The sequence below is a fragment of the Leptinotarsa decemlineata genome, unplaced genomic scaffold (assembly GCF_025532065.1).
Source record: "Leptinotarsa decemlineata unplaced genomic scaffold, Ldec_3_MD MMD2_tig00026328_RagTag_RagTag, whole genome shotgun sequence".
Lineage (NCBI taxonomy): Eukaryota > Metazoa > Arthropoda > Insecta > Coleoptera > Chrysomelidae > Leptinotarsa > Leptinotarsa decemlineata.
The window spans coordinates 22181606-22201462 of record NW_027412688.1 but is presented as its reverse complement, the minus strand read 5'-3'; the positions used below and the strand labels follow the sequence as shown (position 1 = coordinate 22201462).

Below are 19857 nucleotides of genomic sequence, written 5' to 3'. Positions count from 1 at the left end.
GGAACAAAATCAGATATGATTCACAGGAGTTCTAGGAGACTTTAAATAAATGGTAACAAATTGCACTTACATGGAACACTATCATCCTCACTGGTAGACATCGATGTTTCGCCGTAAGACAGTTGCCTTAGGGCTCTTCAGTTCCAAACTGGATAACATTATAGAAAATACACACAATTCATTCATGAATTACGATTTTTAATGTCACGGAATAAGTTGGATCTACTTATGTCATCGATGACATCGTAATGACATTCATTCACCTATTTGATCCAATCACAGCCAAGAGGAATCTTATTTCAATTGATATACATACAATTCATGAATGAATTGTGTATATTTTCTATAATTTTATCCAGATTGGTGGTGAATGATATCTGATTTTATTCCATAACAAATGTTTGGAATACAGACTGAGTAGACAAAAGTAACTTCTGTATATAATAGTATATGAAAGTATATTTATATAAAAGTATTTTTTTCGAAAAAATTTTTTCTTTCGTGTAATTCAATGTTTATATGAAAGTACTGTTTGAGGAGGGCTTTCTTCCAGTTTGTGTCTGGAAGTTGCTTCTTTGCATGATCTACACATTTCTTTTTGTATCAAGATGGAGTAGTAAAAAGCTAAAAACTTTCTTTCCCAAGAACCAACATCTTTTACTAAGAAAAATATGGAAAAAAAATGGTAAAAAATTTGAGAACAAGCTTCTTTTGAAGCATACTAAACTAAAGACTTACGAAGCTAGGATACTATCTGGGTTGTTAAGTCTCTTTTTCACCTTCAAAAGAAAACTGTTGAAATTTCATGATATTCTACGCATAACATTGTGTTATTGTGCTGAGAGTTATGCTACTTTTGTTATTTTCAAAAGAATGGATCAAAAATAATTTCGTGTTTTGATTTTTGGGGTGGAAAAAATATCCTTCAAGCGAAGCAATGGCTTGTAAAGTGTTATAAGGACTCCGCTCCATCAGAAACAACAATTAAACGTTGGTTTGCCGACTTCAAACGTTGTCATAGAGACACCGATGATGTAGAAGGCAGTGAATGTCCAAATGAGGTAGTAACACCTTCTTCTGAGCTATGTTTGGCCATGTTCAAAGATAACAAACCAAAATTCTTGCGTCGATATGTGACAATTGATAAAACATGGATTCATCACTTCACACTAGAATCAAAACGATCGTCATCTGAGTGGAGAGCGACTGGTGAACATCGTCCAAAGTGCCCGACAGCACAACAATCGGCTGGAAAGTTTATGGCCTGGGTATTTTGAAATATGCGTGGTGTAATATCCATCCACTATATTAAAAAGGGAAATACCATCAACAGTGAATGTTATACAGCGTTATTGGAGCGTTTGAAGGCCAAAATTGCAAAGAAACGACCGTATATGGCAAAGAAAATAATTTTGTTTCATCAAGACAACTCACCGTATCACAAGGCAATCAAAACAATGGCAAAACTGACTGTTCACAGACCTCAAAAAAATGCTCACTGGTAAGAAATTTTGCTCGTCGAAGAATTTAATGCTGAAACGGAGGTCTATTTTGAGGCAAAAGATAAATCGTCCTACAAAAGTGATATTAAAATGTTAGAAAGCGTTAGAATGATTGTGTGGGTCTTGATGGAGATTACGTTAGTAATATAGCTATAGGAATGCCACCTCAAAATCTCATGTATTTTCTCATGGCGCTTCATTCTGACGATTTTACGACCTCCGATCGGAACCTTGTAGAACACCAACTCAAGGTAGGTTTGACGTAATCGTCCCCACTCCTCCACTTTTGCCGTCGTTCAGCCAATCAATCAGAAGCTATCCCGCGTACAGCAGGAAATTCAATAGAGCAACAAAGCGACTTCTGCCCACTTCAAGGTCGCGCGTCGTTGGTGAGTGTTTCAGAGAGAGACTTAAGTGAGTGGAAGAGAGAAACGTGTGACGTAATTGATGCAGAGATGTATCGGAGAGATTCAAAGAGCGGGGGCCTACTTGGGACTCCACCTTACCCCTCGAGCCTTCACTCCTGATCCCTCTTTTCACGCACCAGTCACGTGGTCCTGGTGGTCATCGGCAGCTGAGGGAAATTCTATTAAAAAACTTACCAGTATGAGAATTGAACTCAGGTTGTCGGCGTGGTAGACGTCCTTAGCCTCGACACGTGGGATATTGGAAGTTATTACGAATTGTTGATATTTATGGCGGATGTTTTGTCGGAACCGAAATTGACTCATTGTTGATACTCAAGCGTATTCCTTGATATCCATACAATTTTAGAGAAATTATGACGTCATTTTCATGTAGAAGATAGGGAAATATCTTAGATTTGGGAAATAATCTAACAGAGTTGAACAAAAAATATAATGAATAGATCACATAAAAGAGTTCAAGGGAGATTCATTAATGTATGCAAGTATTCATCTTCCCATGTACTTCTGATACCTTCGAACATATTTTTAGTTTTTTATACAAATTTCTTTTGAACGGACTTGGCTTCTCTGAGCATTTCACTACTCATTGGTTTTGAAGTTAATGAATATAGTATTATATTTTTATCGTAATTGATGAAAATGAAATTTAGTGGTTAAATGGTGGTTGGAGAGATTGGTCGGAAATTTGAAAAATATATTACTCAAGGGGTACTTATTTGAGATTTTTTGAGATGAAAACAATAATTGATAACTTGGTTCACAGTGGCTATTTTGAATGCTCCAATAATAGTACGCCATCATGTAGACATCTTAGTAATACTTGTACCGCTCATCTATAATTCGAATATCTTGAAGGGGCCGTTCCTCCTGTTCTTCACTCAGACCACCAAGATTTTCAGGGAAATGGTCCGAATGGCTGTATAGGAAGTATACTTTGATACTCATATTACAAGCAAGCTGTTTAAGTGCGATAAAATCTTTCAACGTGCTCAGCATAGCTTTCATCCTTTTTATTTCCCAGAAAAGTTTGTGCAATCCGAACCAATAAATTTCAGGTTTTTTTTTTCAATATCAGTCACATAACTATCGAAGTTCTGATTCTTTATCAACTTTCTTATTTCTAGACCATCAAAAAATCCTGCTTTCAGTTTCTCTGTATTTATATTTTGAATATTGTTAGAGATGTATTCAAAACAATTACCATCCTTATTTGAAGCATCGACAAATTGTAGAGTGAGCCTTAAGTTTGATAGGCACCGGCGGCAGGATTATGCGATCCCTAGGTATTAGTGGTTCACTTATCACATTCAGTTTTCCCGGAACCATAATTTGCCTGAAAGGCCAGTTTTTTCGAACCCTTGCCGAGACTTAGCTCTGCTGTCACACAGATAAATAAAATAAGGATAGTTTGTATAGCCTGCTTGTTGTCCGAGCAGAAAATTCACCATTTTCAGATCTACACATATGAGCCACTTTCGTTCGTGATATTTGATTTTCCCCATAACAGAAGTCACAGAAGCATATTCTTCTTTGACTTTCATTCGAATCATATTCGTCTATTCACAGTGATTTTATCAAACCCGGAATATCTGAACATAAACAAGGTCATCATCTTCAGAAAAGAATTTGAGTGATTCACACACTCTTTGTGTGTGAATCACACAAAATTCTTGTTCCTTGAGTTGAGACATTTTTAGTTCTAATCGAGAATCTAGAATCTCCGATGCTTTCTTAGAAAGGCCAAAGTCTCTGACCGATGCGTTGAGCTCTTCCTGGTCAGAAGACTCACAAGAAATATGTGGATCAATTGTTCCACTTTCAACACTCGAGGAAGAGATTTTTTCATTTGAGTCTTGATCATTCTGTGGTTGAAGATGCTTGTGGCACTGGTGCATTGCTAGAATACATGATTGGGCAAGATAATACGTTAGGATAAAACCAGTTGGACCAGTTTCTTTCATTAATCTCGTTTAATTCACCCACGAAAAAATAATAATCGTTCTGCTAATTTGAGGGATCTCGCCAGATCATTTGTGCTTGATACTTGAAATGGGTATTTTCTTATTCGGCCATAATATCAGGCATGTTCATCATACCATATTACCATATCCAAAGTTATCAAAATACACGCGTTTCACGAACTTCGACACACTACAAGTTTTGATTGTATATTCACCACATATGTTACTTGTTACTTGGAATTGTTGCCCAGATATTTCTTGATGTTGATATTGTAACAAAAATGAATTTGTAAAAGAATCACTCGGTTTTATGATAGGTGTAATTGGTACACAAAAATATGTTCAGTATCTCAAAAACTAGAGCTGTTGGAAAAAAGAAAGAGGTCCTCGAACAACAGCCAATCAATTCTAAGAAACAAAAAACAATTGAATTTTGTTCCCTTTTGTTGAACATAAAATACATTACAGTAAAATAGTATTGAAGCCAACATTAGAAATGAAGACAAGGGTACCTGTGAATTGAAAATTCAGCATGGTTTATAATAAACGTTATTGGTAAAGTGAGAAAAAAATATAATCCCTGAACCATATAAGAATCTAAATTTTTTAGTCGATTGGATCGTAAAACTATTGAGACTAGCCAAGTTTGTAATCGTTATTTCAAAGAATATACCTCAAATATATCCACAAAATAATGAAGATTAGGTTGAAAGGACATGTCCCACAGTTGAATAATGAAGTTGAAATCTTCATGTCAATCATTAAGATACTCTTCTTCTGGCACCATTTGGAAAGATTTCAGAATGAAGAAGTTTAAATGCCTTTGTGAATAATCAATTTTCGTTTCAGGATATCTTATTAAGGATAATTATACCTGAAGCCTGAACTGAACAGGTAGGTGAATTTTGTAATTGCTTACGGTCACCCTCAAAGAAAATGTTTCACTCAGAAGTTTTCATGATTTCAATACTATACATGGCCCTCAATTGAGATGTGAACTAATTACAAGGATCATCATCCGACCTATCTACGATATGCCTCAAGTTCAATTCAGGGTGACGTTGAACAAAATTTATGAAAATTATATACCTATTGCAAAAGACGAATGAATAGTGAAGATATTCATAAAAATTTCAGGCGCGATGTTTGGCTTCAGAGTTGAACTCACATAGAACTCACTGGATCTACTGCGCAAGAATTATAACTATTATGTAGTGTGGCGCGCTACCCCCTTTCATGCCCCCACCCGGGTTGAGTGCCCTGAGTTGAAATCTTCTCCACGGTTGATGTGTGCAGAACAACCCCACCTCGTCCATCCACCCCCGCTCCTCCGCAGCGGTCCTCAACTTACTGATGGGCACTTCAGCAAGATTGACATCTGACTTTCTTTGGTCGAAAGTCAGCCTCTAGGTGCTTTTACTTTCTGATCTGTTGTATCGTGTCGTGTGGCGCTAGACAGACTGGACATCATTTATAGAGATTTAAAGCGCATGAGTAACACGAACAAACACTTCACACTGGATAGCAGATTTGATCTGGATTTGTAATTTACGCGTTTTACTTTTCGAGTTTTTATCGGACTAGTTCTACGGAACTTTATTGTTCTGGTTCCGTATTTAAAGTTGTTCCTAAGTATCCCAAACCGCCCGTAAACGTTCATGCTTTCCAGTATGAACTATTGTGGATCCATCGTTAGATTTTTCAACATTGTGTTGTTACGGTAGTTCACCTTTGAAATCAAATATCGTACTTCGAAATTTTTTTTTTATTATGCTGTACTGTATCGAATACGAAAAATCAGTTATTGAAAAGTGCAAAGAGTATAAAAAACAAAGTTCAGAGATAAGGCATTTTTTCAGACCTGATTTTCAAAATAGTTTATGGAGTATGGAGTATCAATAGAATCGACTGATTGATTACATAACTATCTCATTCTGCACCCAAGTTACAACTCGATTGTATGCAAATATAATGGATACGAAATAACGATATAGAGCAATATCCGCTACAGGAAATTGAATTCACGTCAAGCTAAAATGCATTTTTCTGTACCTGTTTAATTTTGTGTCGTGCACAGTGGCGCACTGTGGTTGTTGTGGTGAAACTGAAACTATGGAAATCGAAATGCACAATAGTAAACCTAACCAGCGAACTGAGGATTTCAAGAAATAATTGTGTGCAATGAGTGGTTGAAAGATCTGTGAATTATCATTTGGTGAATTGATTAGTTTTGTTTTAGCAAGACATTTATTGTTGAAAAACACTATATAATCCTAAATTTCATCACCTAGTCGATGCTGTAATTGTTGATGTTTACGACAGAATTATTCTGAAATAGTGATTATCAACTTAGTTTCATTATTAGGGTTTTTATTTTTGCCATGTTTCAACTCGAGTTATTATCATGTTCCTGCAGTTCCTTTTATGCTCTTTTAGTCTTGTTCCCATGGATCGTTTGGTGGTTCCGATACATACCTTTCCATAAGTGCACGGTATGCGATACCTGCCAAGACATAAATACGCTTTACGAAGACTAAAAGGTAGTCATTGAACAGCAAGCCATGATGGTTCAACCTCTGAAGAAGCGAGCCACTCGCCCCAGCGAAACGTCAGGAAGAAATTTCAAAAATCCACGGATTTCAAACTCGAAAAGCAATGACACTCAAAACCTCAGCCGTGAAAGTTTAAACCATTTTGTCTATTATCATGTTTGTTCACCTCAATAGCGGATTGAAATAGAGGGTTTGTAATACGAACAGGCGAATTTTGAAACATCTCAATATCAAAAAGGCGTCTGGTGTCGTACTTAAAAAGTGCTCAACTGAACTCGCACAAGTAGTTTGCAGATTCTCCAACCTGTCTTACAAGAAACAAGTTTTTCCTTCTGGTTGGAAGATTGCTCGCGTTCAGCCTATTCTCTGTTTGGAACCTTTGGTGTAGTAATGAATATTAGTGAAGTTTTTTCCTAACACCAAATCTTTATTTTTCATACCTCGACACGTGTTTCGATCTCCAAGTGATCATCTTCAAGAGGAAGATTAAATTGGAAACTAACGCGAAGCTAACGCTATTTATGCTATATGGATATCCCATACAGGTAAACCATCCAGGTATACTACCCAGGTGGCACACCTGGATGGTTTCATGGTGTTCAGCTTCATCCAGGTGTACCACCCAGGTGGTACACCTGGATGGTACCTGGATGGTTTACCTGTATGGGATATCTATATAGCATAAATAGCGTTAGCTTCGCGTTAATTTCCAGTTTAATCTTCCTCTTTGAAGATGATCACTTGGTGATCGAAACACGGGTCGAGGTGTTAAAAATAACGATTTGGTGTTGGGAAAAAACTCCAGTAATATTCAACTATAGACCAGTCGCTTTGCTATCAGTGATATCAAAAATCATGGAGAAAATTGTAAACCACAATATTGAATATTACTAGAGTTTTTTCCCAACACCAAATCGTTATTTTCAACACCTCGACTCGTGTTTCGATCACCAAGTGATCATGTTCAAGAGGAAGATTCCGTTTAGTTTTCCTCTTGAAGATGATCACTTGGTGATCGAAACACGTGTCGAGGTGTTAAAAATAACGATTTGGTATTGGGAAAAACTTCAGTAATATTCATTACTACACCAAAGATTCCAAACAGTGCATCATAAACCACAATATTCTCAAATATTTGGAAGGCTTCATCATCTTGAGCGATCATCAATAAGGCTTTTGGATACAAAGATTAACAGGCGACCATCTATCGTATGTCATACATATTTGGAATAACGCAATCAGGAAAGATGGAGAATCAAGAGTCGTTGCGCTTAATATTTCTGAGGCCTTTGACTGTGTGTGGCATGAGGGGTGCTGGCCAAACTTTGATGCTATGGCTTGTCGGATCATTTTTGTGTATGGCTCTTCAGCTTCCTGAAAGAACGTTTCCTGTAAGTGACCGTTGCGTCGATGGATATCTCTCGAATACTTCCACCATCAACCCTGGTGTTCCCCAGGGATCCATATTGTCTCCAACACTCTGTTTATTGTATATCAACGACTTATTGGAAAAAACCAAGAATCCAATTTATTCTTTCCTGAAGACAGCACACTTGTCTCGTCATTCCAAGGTGAATCGCTACTTTCGCAAAGGCACCGCTCTGTGAGCGCCTTAAGGATTTTCTCGTGTAGTGTTGTAATTTTGTCTTTAGGAAAAAAACCTTGAAAAATATGGGAAGGCTGCCCGTGGTTTCAACGAGAATCATCAGATTGGATTTCTCTCCATTAGGAATAGTAGCTACATGCTACTAACAGCCAATATTCTTCAAAATTCAAGGGAGGAAACAGAAGCTTCTGTTGTCGAAGTAATTTTTTTAATAGTAAATGAATGGATATCCCGAATATTATGTTACAAAAACTCGAGAATGTCAGTCTTACTAGACAAAATATTTGTTATATAAGTTTATTGGGTGAGTTTCCAAATCATATCAATGTGACACTAGTAACAGACATGTTTCATATCTTTGGAATCATTACCGAGTCTCAACGTACAAGAAACTCGACAGTCATATCTGTGATTTTTAAAATGGAATAGTAAAGATGTCACTCGTCAAGGAATCCTAAATAGCTGTATAGAATTTATTTTTCCGTATGTTAATTCAAACACAAGTCATTATATGTACAATATCACAAAAGGTGCCCTTTTCTTATAATGTCTACATAATAGTTTCTATTCAAAAAAATTGTACAGTTAACCTCTTAACCGAAATTATAGAATATATTTGAGAGACAAAAATGTAAGATACAATTATTGTTCTGGTTCTTGACTGTCGTACACTTGAAATCAACGAGATAAATTCAGGGGTTGAACACATATATTTGAAAATGAGATTATCGTATGGAATGTTTACCACATTGTAATGCTCTGTTTATGCCAAAACATTAGCATAAATTGCTTCGAACACATTGCTCCCGAAAACGTTGTCGAAATTACATTAAAGCGTTTCTTGGATATCTGCAAAACTACTTCAATATGGAAATGAAGCCCTAGTTCATATCTCCATGGACTGTTAAAACATTTTATTGGCCTTTTGAGGATATGACTCGACTATGTCAACTCATATACCTTCTAAAATTACGATTACTACTGATGGAAATTGGTAATGCTCTGAATACTTTGATGTATTTTGAATGGAATTCCGAAACTCTGGAACGAGTTGATAAAACCACTTTCATGTTATTATCCATTACCAATCATTTACGATTTACGCATGGAAAATATGACTACATCAATTGAAAATTCAATTCGGCATTTTCAGTGAAAGGGTTCGGTCATAAAATAAGTGCGTATACAGGGTGACTCAACAATATTCCCTCTATCCATTGCTATCAGAGTAAACAATTTTTCTAACTGATCAATTTTGTTGCCGTCATATTGATAAATACTATCTTTTGAAATTATTTTTTGGCATACTGAGTGATTCAGCCAACCGTGGCAAACCAAAGTTATATTTTTTTAAATAGAAAACCCAGTATATGAATACGTCATTCGATTCCATATTTTTTAGCTATCTAAAAAAATTTTGTTTTTGAACTTCCATTGCGGCATTGCCAAGTTATTCCAGAAAAACCTATTTTGCAGACAATATTTTTTAATTCACCACCCTCATGTCTACAGCAATTAAGTGTATTTTTTAAGGTATAGTTATTCATCACTATGATGATTTATGGGATCTCAACTTTAGGAAAGTATATATAGGGTGCTCGGTAAAATCAGTCAAGTTTCATTCATTTCAAAACAGACAACTTTTTTCGAATGGGACACACTGTATTTTTTCATTTATATGAAATTTTTCAAAATCTCACAACATTTTTTTATCAGAGGGGTAATATACGAAAAACTGATATTTTACAAATCATACCAAGGTTTAGTAATTGTTGTAATCACAAAAGAAAAGTATTTTCTTACGTTCACTTAGCATTTTTCGTATCATCTAGTGATAGTTTTGAGCGGTTTCAACGGTAAGAAATGGGTAAAAAACCTAAAGAATATTTAGATTTCTTCTTGAAAACCTAGTTATCCATGACTGACATTTAAAAAAGAATCTCGGGATTTGTCAATAACATCATGTGTTGAAGTTTATTTCGTGTGTAGATTGAATCATTTTCATCATGAATTATGTATTGGAAAATATGGTGCAAATGGTCTATGCTTTGTGGGAAAGTGATGGAAACTGCTTCTTTGCATCTATGATTCACAAAGAGGAGTTCTCCGAAAGAAGACAACCAGATAGAACGGCATTTCAGGCTGTAAAAACAAGATTTGAAAGAACTGGTAATGTGAATCACGAGAAGTGATTGACATTACCAGTTCTTTCCAGTGATTTGCCGATGGAGCTTAGAAAAGATCAATCAGGAAAATTATATTTTCGATATCGATATTATATTTTCTTTGCATTATTATGCAATGGAAAACCCCCATTTTGTTTGTTGTCTGAACCATCAACAGCGTTGGTTACTGAATGTTTGGGGTGGAATTTTCGGAAAAAGAGTTATCGGTCCGTATTTTTTGAATGGACATCTCAATGGAAGAAAATATGTAAGATTTCTTCGGCAAGAGTTTTCGAATTCATTGGACAGGGTTCCATATGAAACAAGACTTAGAATGTGGTTACAATAAGATGGTGTACCATAACATTTCGAAACTGAAGTAAAACTGAGGTAAGGGCATACCTCAACGATCATTTCAATAAAAAATGGATGGGTAGGGATGGCTACCCAGATCACCTGTCCTGACCAAAATGGAATTTTTTATGGGGATATATCAAATGGATTATCTACCAAACTCCTTCAACACCTATAGAAGACATTTAACGAAGAATCACTAGAGCTTTCAGGGAAATCCCAGAGGATATGCTGGAATGTGTAGAGAATCCGTTTAAAAAAAGACTGACATTATGTATTGCAGAAAATGGTCGCCATTCTGAATATATTTTGAACTCCTCTATTCAATAAAAAAATTAGGCGTTATTGTTCATATTGAAAATGAATTTGAATAAGTGAACGTAAATGAATGAATTTTTTGTGATTACAATAATTGACAAGACTGGGTATAATTTGTAAACTATCGGTTTTTCGAATATTATACCCCTGATAAAAATGTTGTGAAATGTTGAAACATTTCATAGAAATGGAAAAATACTGGGTATTCCATTTGGAAAAGTTGAATTACGTCTGTTTGAAAATGAATGAAACTTGACCGGCTTTACCGAGCACCCTGTATATTGTTTCCGAAAGTTGAAATTCCCGAAATTATCACAGTTAGGTTGACTAACTATTTCTGAAAAAATCCACTTAAATGCTGTAGACATGCGGGTGGTGAATTAAAAAAAAATATTGTCTGCAAAATAGGTTTTTCTGGAATAACTTGGCAATGCCACAATGGAAATTCTAATACAAAAATTTCTTAGAGAGCTTAAAAAATATGAAATCGAATGACATTATCAACGACACCTTCCACACTCTGGCTGATATCCAGTCTAATCTGGAACTCTTGCAAGTGAGTCGCAACAGAAGCGAGGTTGCGCCCTCTTCTACAAGAACTGCTGATAAAAGGGCCCGTACAACCTCTGACCGGAACTACAAATAACACAGTTACTCTAATTTTTACTATATTTGTTTACATTGAATTTGAATTCATTTATAATTTATTTAACTACTAAGTCAATATATTCATTTCCGCTTTGACGACTACCACCCTTACTAATTCACCTTTCAGAATTGTTTGTTTTGTATATGCTTCAGTCGGGAAAATATCCTTAAATGTCCGAAACTTTAAAATTTGTTCATTTAAATATAAGATCATTATTCAAAAGGTTTGATTTGCTCTCGGAATATATTTCGAATGAAAATATTGATATATTTGGTGTCACTGAAACTTGGCTCTCCTCAATAATTAACTCTGTTACCATTGGAATTAACAATTATCTTTTAGTTCGCGCCGACATAATTGGCAGAGGGAGTGGCGTTGCTTTCTGCATAAATAACTCTATTAAATTCAAAACACTCTTTAGTCATATAAGTTCTCATCTTGAATAGTTGTGGATCTCAACAACCCACAGATGTAAAACTCTCGTTTTTGGAGTATTATACCGGTCCCCTTCAGCTGATTCAATCCAATGTTTAAACGAACTCGAAGACAGCATGGCCAACCTACTTGCTTCATGTGATTTTTTGCTGGCTGCCGGCGATCTTAATATCAACCTGTTAACTCACGTCCGGCGTTCTCAACTCCTTACAGATTTCATAAATTCGTTCTATCTTCATCAGCTTATACAGAAGCCTTCCCGAATAACTGCTCACTCTCAATCCCTTATTGACATCGTCCTTGTCTCTGATAAGGAAAGAATATTAGATGTGGATGTGTATGATATTCAGGGAATTTCAGACCATCTGTCAGTGATGTGCAGAATTAATGCTTCTGTTTCTTCTAGAAGAGTTTAAATGGTTTCTTTTCGCGATTATCGTAACTTCGACTTCGATCTATTCCGTTTAGACGTCCTGAATATTCAGTGGGATCTCATCTTTCAATTCGATAACGTGGATTGTATGGTCTCCTTCCTGAATGACAACATTCTTAATCTTTTCGAAAAACACGCCCCTTCTGAAACGAAGAGAGTAACTAAACTTCCAGCACCTTGGTTAACTTACCATATAATAATGATGATTGCACTCAAAAACCGAGCTCTGAGTAAATACAATAAATATTTATCTCTCGCCGATTGGAATAGCTATAAAGACCTCAGAAATTATACATGTGGCGCGATACGACGTGAGAAAAAAGCATATCTGGACTTTGTTTTAAGAAATAAAAATTCCAAAGCATTTTGGAATACCTTAAGAACGCTTGATATCCTGAGGAACAACAAAAAATCAGATATCCCTGATGAATTAAAAGACGTCAATCTCATCAACCAGCACTTCAATTTCATACCTCAACCTATCAGATCTGCTCACCATTCCTTATGAGATCGATATGTTAATTCGGAAGAAACTGAAAACTCCTTTCACTTCACCTCAGTCACCGGTGAGATTGTGCGAAGTTCCCTAAGACGCATCAAGAGCAACGCTTTGGGTTCTGACGGGATATCCCTCAAAATGATCAATCTCATTGACTCTTTTTTGATAAATCACTTCACCTTTCTCATAAACTTTATCATTACCAGTTGCCAATTTCCAAAATGTTGGAAGAATGGATTGGTTATCCCTCTGCCTAATTGTAACTCACCTACTGTCCTTTCTGACCTAAGACCAATTACAATTCTACCGTATCTCTCTAAAGTAGTGGAATCTAGTCTGAAAAATCAGATTTAATGAGTACGTCAATGAAAATCATATTATAACATCTGTACAATCAGGATTCAGACCTCAGCATAGTACCACCACGGCTCTTCTGTCAATTACTGACGATATTATTCAAGTTGCAGATGAACAGAATTGGACCTGTTTAATACTTCAAGATTACAGCAAGGCATTTGACACTCTAGAGTCTAGATCATGAGATTTTGTGTGACAAACTTGTCTACTTCGGTTTTTCTCGGAAAGCTTAGGAGTTTTCTCTTAGAAAACTATCTGAAGAATCGTACTCAAAGAGTTGTTGTGGATGAAGTTATTTCAGATGCTCTGCCGGTATCAAAGGGAGTACCACAAGGATCTATCTTAGGGACCTTGCTTTTTAGCTTGTATATTTGTGACTTTTATCTGTCCGTGAAAAAATGCAATATACATCCTTAGCAGACAACACGCAGTTATATTTATCTTTTTCGTCTGGAGAGTCTACATTTGCTCTGTCGCATATTAATAACGATCTCCAAGCCATATTTGACATTTCTACTGCCCATAAGCTCAATTCTGACAAATCCGCAATAATAATGTTCGGAGCTAAGAAGAACAGAGAGCTCACCAACTCTACCTTTCAAGTTCACATCGAAAACGATATACTTCCCTCCGTGGACGAGATAAAAAATTTAGGATTGTGGTTTGATCTGGATCTTCGCTTTACTAAACATGTCAGCTATCTGAACCAATCTTATAACGTTCTCAGACAGCTTTTTCCTAATCGTGATTTGCTCAACAGAAACTTAAAACTTAAACTATGCGAGTCTCTGATAATGTCAAAAATTTCCTATTGCGACAGTATTTATGGACCTGTTTCAAAACAATCGGATGCTCTCCGACTACAGCGTATTCAGAATAGCTGTCTACGTTTCTTGTTTGGTATTCGGAAATATGACCATATATCCACAGCAATGCAACAATCAGGATAGTTTAATGTTGAGAAACTCAGAACTCTACACCTTCTTACCAACACACATAAAATTTTGATAACTCGACAACCTGATTACTTACTGAAGAAGCTTAACACATTCTCTACGATTAACAGCTTTACTACAAGGAACAGTTCAGTTCTAGTCATCCCCAAACACAACTCTTCCATCTTCACCCGCTGCTTCTCGTATAATGCACTCAAATATTATAATCAACTACTCTGCGAATTTCGATCATACCCCATCATAAACTTTAAAAAAGACTTATTTATCTCATTAGGCTCTTGTCCGTTCCCGACCTTGGCATTTCTAAAATGAATTTTCTAAAGTAAAGCAATAACTAAAATTTTTTGATATTGTTAACTCGACTTGTGTTCATATTATTTATTTATAGTTTTTCCGAGGTTGAGTTGAAAAACAACCTTGGCTGATACTTCGCCCATTCACCATATACTGGAAGTTTTTTTTTTGTTTTTGTTATTGTTCCTGCATACTGTTTTATTTTATTTTTGTCCATTCTATTTGTATTCTTATGGTGAATAAAGACGTATTATTATTATTATTATTATATTCATATACTGCGTGTTCCGTTTAAACATTTAACTTTGGTTGTGTCTCAAACTATGACTATTGTTCACATTCTTTATTGCAATAAAATCATTTTTTCTTTTATTATTTCCCCAAAGGGTGAGCTGGTCAGGCCCGATCTCTGAAGATCCGACGCAGTCGGAAAGGCACACCAGCATCATCTACCAATGAACACATTCCACACCGTAGAGTATGTGATCATTGGGTCCGACAATAATGTGTCCTGAGCAGAGGCAATGAGCCAACAATGACAGTCTTCCGCATTAGGCCAAGATTTCTGCCTTCGTGGGGCAAGCCGGCATAATCTTCAGATTCGAGAGTAGAGAGGACATCATTCCACCAAGGACAACAATAATCAGAACAACCATTTCAACAGAGCGAACTGGATAGAGTTGACGGAGTCCGAAGAGAAATTCTCGATATTGTATACGTTTCTTTCTCCTTCTTTTTGGACGATATTTGTCTCAACGGGAGCTGAAAACTCCACGACGAATATCGTTTTGCTCTGATAGTCTAGAACAGTGATTCAAGAAGTGGTCCATGAGAGACTTGACGGGGGTTAACAATGGCGTGACCAAAAAATGGGAGTGCACAACTCGTAAGCGAGGGTCCACGAAAATTTATTTGGTTTCGATAGTGAATAACTAAAATGTTGGCTTGACTTCACCTATCAATGTTGTAAATAATATTTCAAGAAGCTTGGCAACTGTTACATAAAAACAAATTCCATATTCAGTACGTGTCGAGACTTGCAAAGCGTCACCGCCGCCCGCAACGCTTGTTTAGACGTGCAAAGGGAGGGAACGAAATAGAACTTATTTTGATTCTTCACCAATATAAATATTAATATTTTAGTTTCACCACACCGAATACGGAGTTTTCTTAATAAAATAAGAGAACTTCTTGGGTTCTTGTGCGGTGAGTAGATGTCAAAAAATAAAGTTGAATAGAATAACATTTTTGATTGACATCCATTCACAGTGCAATAATTTATCAACCAATCAAGTCTCACTTCTTATTCGAAAACTGTAAATGCGTAGTTGGAACGCAGCCGCAACGCAAATTTCCATAGAGCTAACCTCCATATTTTCTGTTTCGTTTTGGGAATATGGTAAAATGGAGGTGCAGGAGGTCCACCGGAACCAGCAAAATTATTTTGAAACAGGTCTATGATAAAAAAAGTTTGGGAACCTCTGGTCTTGAAGAACTACATCAGGATTATTACCTTGTATCATCGGGGAATATGTAGTTCCAATTGATCCGCAGGAGGTCCACCGGAACTAGCAAAATAATTTTGAAACAGGTCTATGATAAAAAAAAGTTTGGGAACCTCTGGTCTTGAAGAACTACATCAGGCTTATTACCTTGTATCATCGGGGAATATGTAGTTCCAATTGATCCGCAGGAGGTCAACCGGAACTAGCAAAATAATTTCAAAACAGGTCTATGATAAAAAAAGTTTGGGAACCTCTGGTCTAGAAGAACTACATCAGGCTCATTACTTCGTATGAGCGGGAAATGTGTAGTTCCAATTGATTCGCAGGAGGTCCACCGGAACCAGCTGAATAATTTTGAAACAGGTCTATGATAAAAAAAGTTTAGGAACCTCTGGTCTAGAAGAACTACATCAGGCTCATTACTTCGTATGAGCGGGAAATGTGTAGTTCCAATTGATTCGCAGGAGGTCCACCGGAACCAGCTGAATAATTTTGAAACAGGTCTATGATAAAAAAAGTTTAGGAACCTCTGGTCTAGAAGAACTACATCAGGCTCATTACCTTGTATGAGTGGAGCATGTGTAGTTCCAATTGATCCGCAGGGGGTCCACCGGAACCAGCAAAATCATTTTGAAACAGGTCTACGATAAAAAAAAATTTGGGAACCTCTGGTTTAGAAGAACTAAATCACACGCATTACCTTGTATGAGCGGGAAATGTGTAGTTCCAATTGATCCAATATTTCTCATTCACAACGGATTCAATATCCTCCGGAGCGAAGCGGACTCATAATGGCCTGGCAGGTCATGATGAATCCCCGTTTCCTTCCAGTTTCCTTTCCTGTTTTCCTCATGGTAGATTTAAACTCCTGATAACTTTACAGGCTCCATCCAGTACTATTCTGTCAATACTACGAATATATGAAATGGAAACTCCTATGGAAATGCATCACTTTTTGGATATTTACGTCGAATTGATATAGCTACTCCCGAGTCTACTTCACGCATAAAATGAGATTGGAATGGCAAACATAATCGTAGCAGCAACTTTATTCAATTCCGATGACCTGATCTGTAGGAATTTGCGCTGATAATTGCCGCGGAGAGAGTTCTTCATTGCTGTTACCTACTGTGAATGGCATTGTTCGGTCGCGAGGTGAGTAAACATCACTCTGGCATCCAGATGATGTAGGATGCTTTTTTCATATCCAGTAACTCTTCTCTTCTCTGCTCAAAATCAAAACAGTATTGAATAAAAAAAAAATTACATCTGTCAAACGAGTTATGAAAGGACCCCTTGGAAAAAACTTAAGGCGCTCTATATAGTAGGTATACTTTGTCAGACCTAATTATTATCTTCTTCAAAATTTAAAATGGGAGAACATTTTACATCCGCACAGGATGCCCATTCTTCAAGGATTTTTTTTGAGACAATCTAGAACTCGAACAACTGTTTTAATCAAAATTTAGAGGCAGTTCACAATCACTCTAGTTTCATCTATATTTTAGACTCGAATTTCCTCGACTTCATCTCTTACACGTAGATCTATTATCGCAATGAAAAATTGAAATCGATTCCATGCAATCTACTTACATAATTCTGAGCGAGGTCAGGATGGTTGGTCTGGATGCCGTCGTCCAAAATCGAAACTACCACCCCCTTTCCGGTGTATCCTTTCTGCCAGGCTGGCGCCAAGTTCATGTCCAATCCATCTTTGGCACCACCATTCTGAAAAATCGTTTCGGAACGTTACAACTCACATTATCAGTCAGCGGCGGAGTGTAGTTACTTTGAACGATATTTAACAATACCGGGTGACAACGAAATAATGGTTAAAGGCGTTATTCAGTTGTTTGTGAGAAAAAATACTTTGAAATATTATACATCTTTAATGAGAATAAAATAAATCATAATGAATTCAAATAATGAGCATAATGAAAAATTAACTGTCATTGGTGCTCTTCTGTTCATAAACATTTATATACGCCCTCATCCCTGCAAGAAACTTCAATGAAGCGCGACACACGGAAGAATCGTTGTATTTGTGTTACGTGGGAGCAAAAGGGTGTCTGTTAAGAGTGTCAGTAAGCCGTATAATGTCCACTGTAGGTGTATTTTCAGTGTGATCATAGTTATAGAAACGACATCCAAGAAATAAGTTAGAAAGTCGAAATTTATGATAATAAACTGTAAACGATACATGCGAACGGATTTCATGGAGTCTGAGCGCGCTCCGCCGAGAAAGTATAAAAAATATACAGCTCCGCGTAACCGATAATCGAATAGAGAGATCTCTTTATGATAAAAGTGGTTGAATTGACTGAATACTTCACACATTCCTTTACGGTGTTTGCTCCAATATTATCTAACCCAAGAGCTTCGTTTAATTTCAATTCCACAATCTTCACTTCAGTTTAATTTGTTTGGGTGCGTATAGGAGAATTTCGAATTAATCATTATTGTACATTCAGACTTTTTATCAGTGGTTATTTGCTCTGCTAGATGCAGCATAGACATCGATGACAAATTCATTAAGGTGGCATCATTAAGGTTGGCATCATTCATCTTGAATGATGCCAACCTCATATTTTATTTCCAATTTTTGGTGGTAGCTTCTTATGGGAGAGTAAACCGCTTCATTACGTAACTCATAACGGCGCCAGTCTGTCTGGCTTCCCTTTCTCTCACGCATACGGCATTGGCAGGTAGGCTCCCCCTCTCTTTTCATGACTCGGTGTTTAGTGTTCGATAGATATATACTGTTGACAGTGAGCATATTACATAAAACTGTCACCGCAGAAGATGAATATACAAATATACATATTATGTTTGCGATTACTTAATATTTTCTATTTATTGTAATACTGAATAATTGTAAGCAATATATATATTCAAAAAACATTAAATCTTTGAATTCACTTTCGAAACAAAAACACGCAACGGCTCTATGGGTGATCAGCAGAATGAAAGTGTATTCTTATAACACAAGTTATTCCAATATTTCGATAAAGTTTATTATTATAACAATTTTTAATAATTTTCAACAAATTTTCAACCTTCCTATGGCAGGGTTTTACTTTCAATTAATAACACTTCTTCATAATGCAATTGACATTGGGTTTACTCGTTGATAATCTCATAAAACAGCAGATTACTCTGATCACACTGGCACCATAATTGTTCTCTTTTGTTTCATAATCAACATAAATACAAACACACCTTTTTCAAACTGAATCACATGACAGCTGTCAGTGTCAATTGTTTTGTTGTCTCTCTCTGTGGTCTGCAATCACATGGCTTCCACCAACATTTTATAATTTCAAATCAAATAACGATTTCATTATGTAAATTTATATAATCTTCCTTAAATCAGTGAGAAGTCAAACTCTTTTAATGTAGTGACTTGTTTTATTCTATTGACATGTTTCATTGTACTTGTGATGCACTGTTTGGAATCTTTGGTGTAGTAATGAATATTACTGCAGTTTTTCCCCAACACGTTATTTCAACACCTCGACACGTGTTTCGATCACCAAATGATCATCTTCTACAGGAAGATCAAACTAATCATACTTAGAAAGTTATCCTTATTTATACCATAGATACCTCTTCTAAGTACCTGCGTCTTAAGTGTCTTAAATTAATTTCACAATATTGCCTCATCTACTTGTCTTGAATTAATTTTACAATGTGTCTTTATGTAACAGTCAGGTAAATCCAATAATTGAAATATTATTCCAACAAGCAATATGAAATTAATTTCATAGGTAATATTGCCTTTATCTACTAGTCTTAAATTAATTTTACAATGTGTCCTTAAGTAATAGTCAGGTAAATCTAATA

At 36.2% G+C, this 19857-nt stretch overlaps 1 protein-coding gene across 4 annotated transcripts in view; it reads right to left on the bottom strand.

Moving 5' to 3' along the window:
- The window catches only part of Fur2 (furin-like protease 2), a 1328139-nt gene that overhangs the window by 75849 nt on the left and 1232433 nt on the right, over positions 1 to 19857 (bottom strand). For all 4 annotated transcript variants that reach the window (XM_074181937.1, XM_074181935.1, XM_074181936.1 and 1 more), the window contains one exon: positions 17608 to 17742. In XM_074181937.1, the coding sequence (XP_074038038.1) occupies positions 17608 to 17742 (135 nt within the window). The remainder of the gene's footprint in view (positions 1 to 17607; positions 17743 to 19857) is intronic.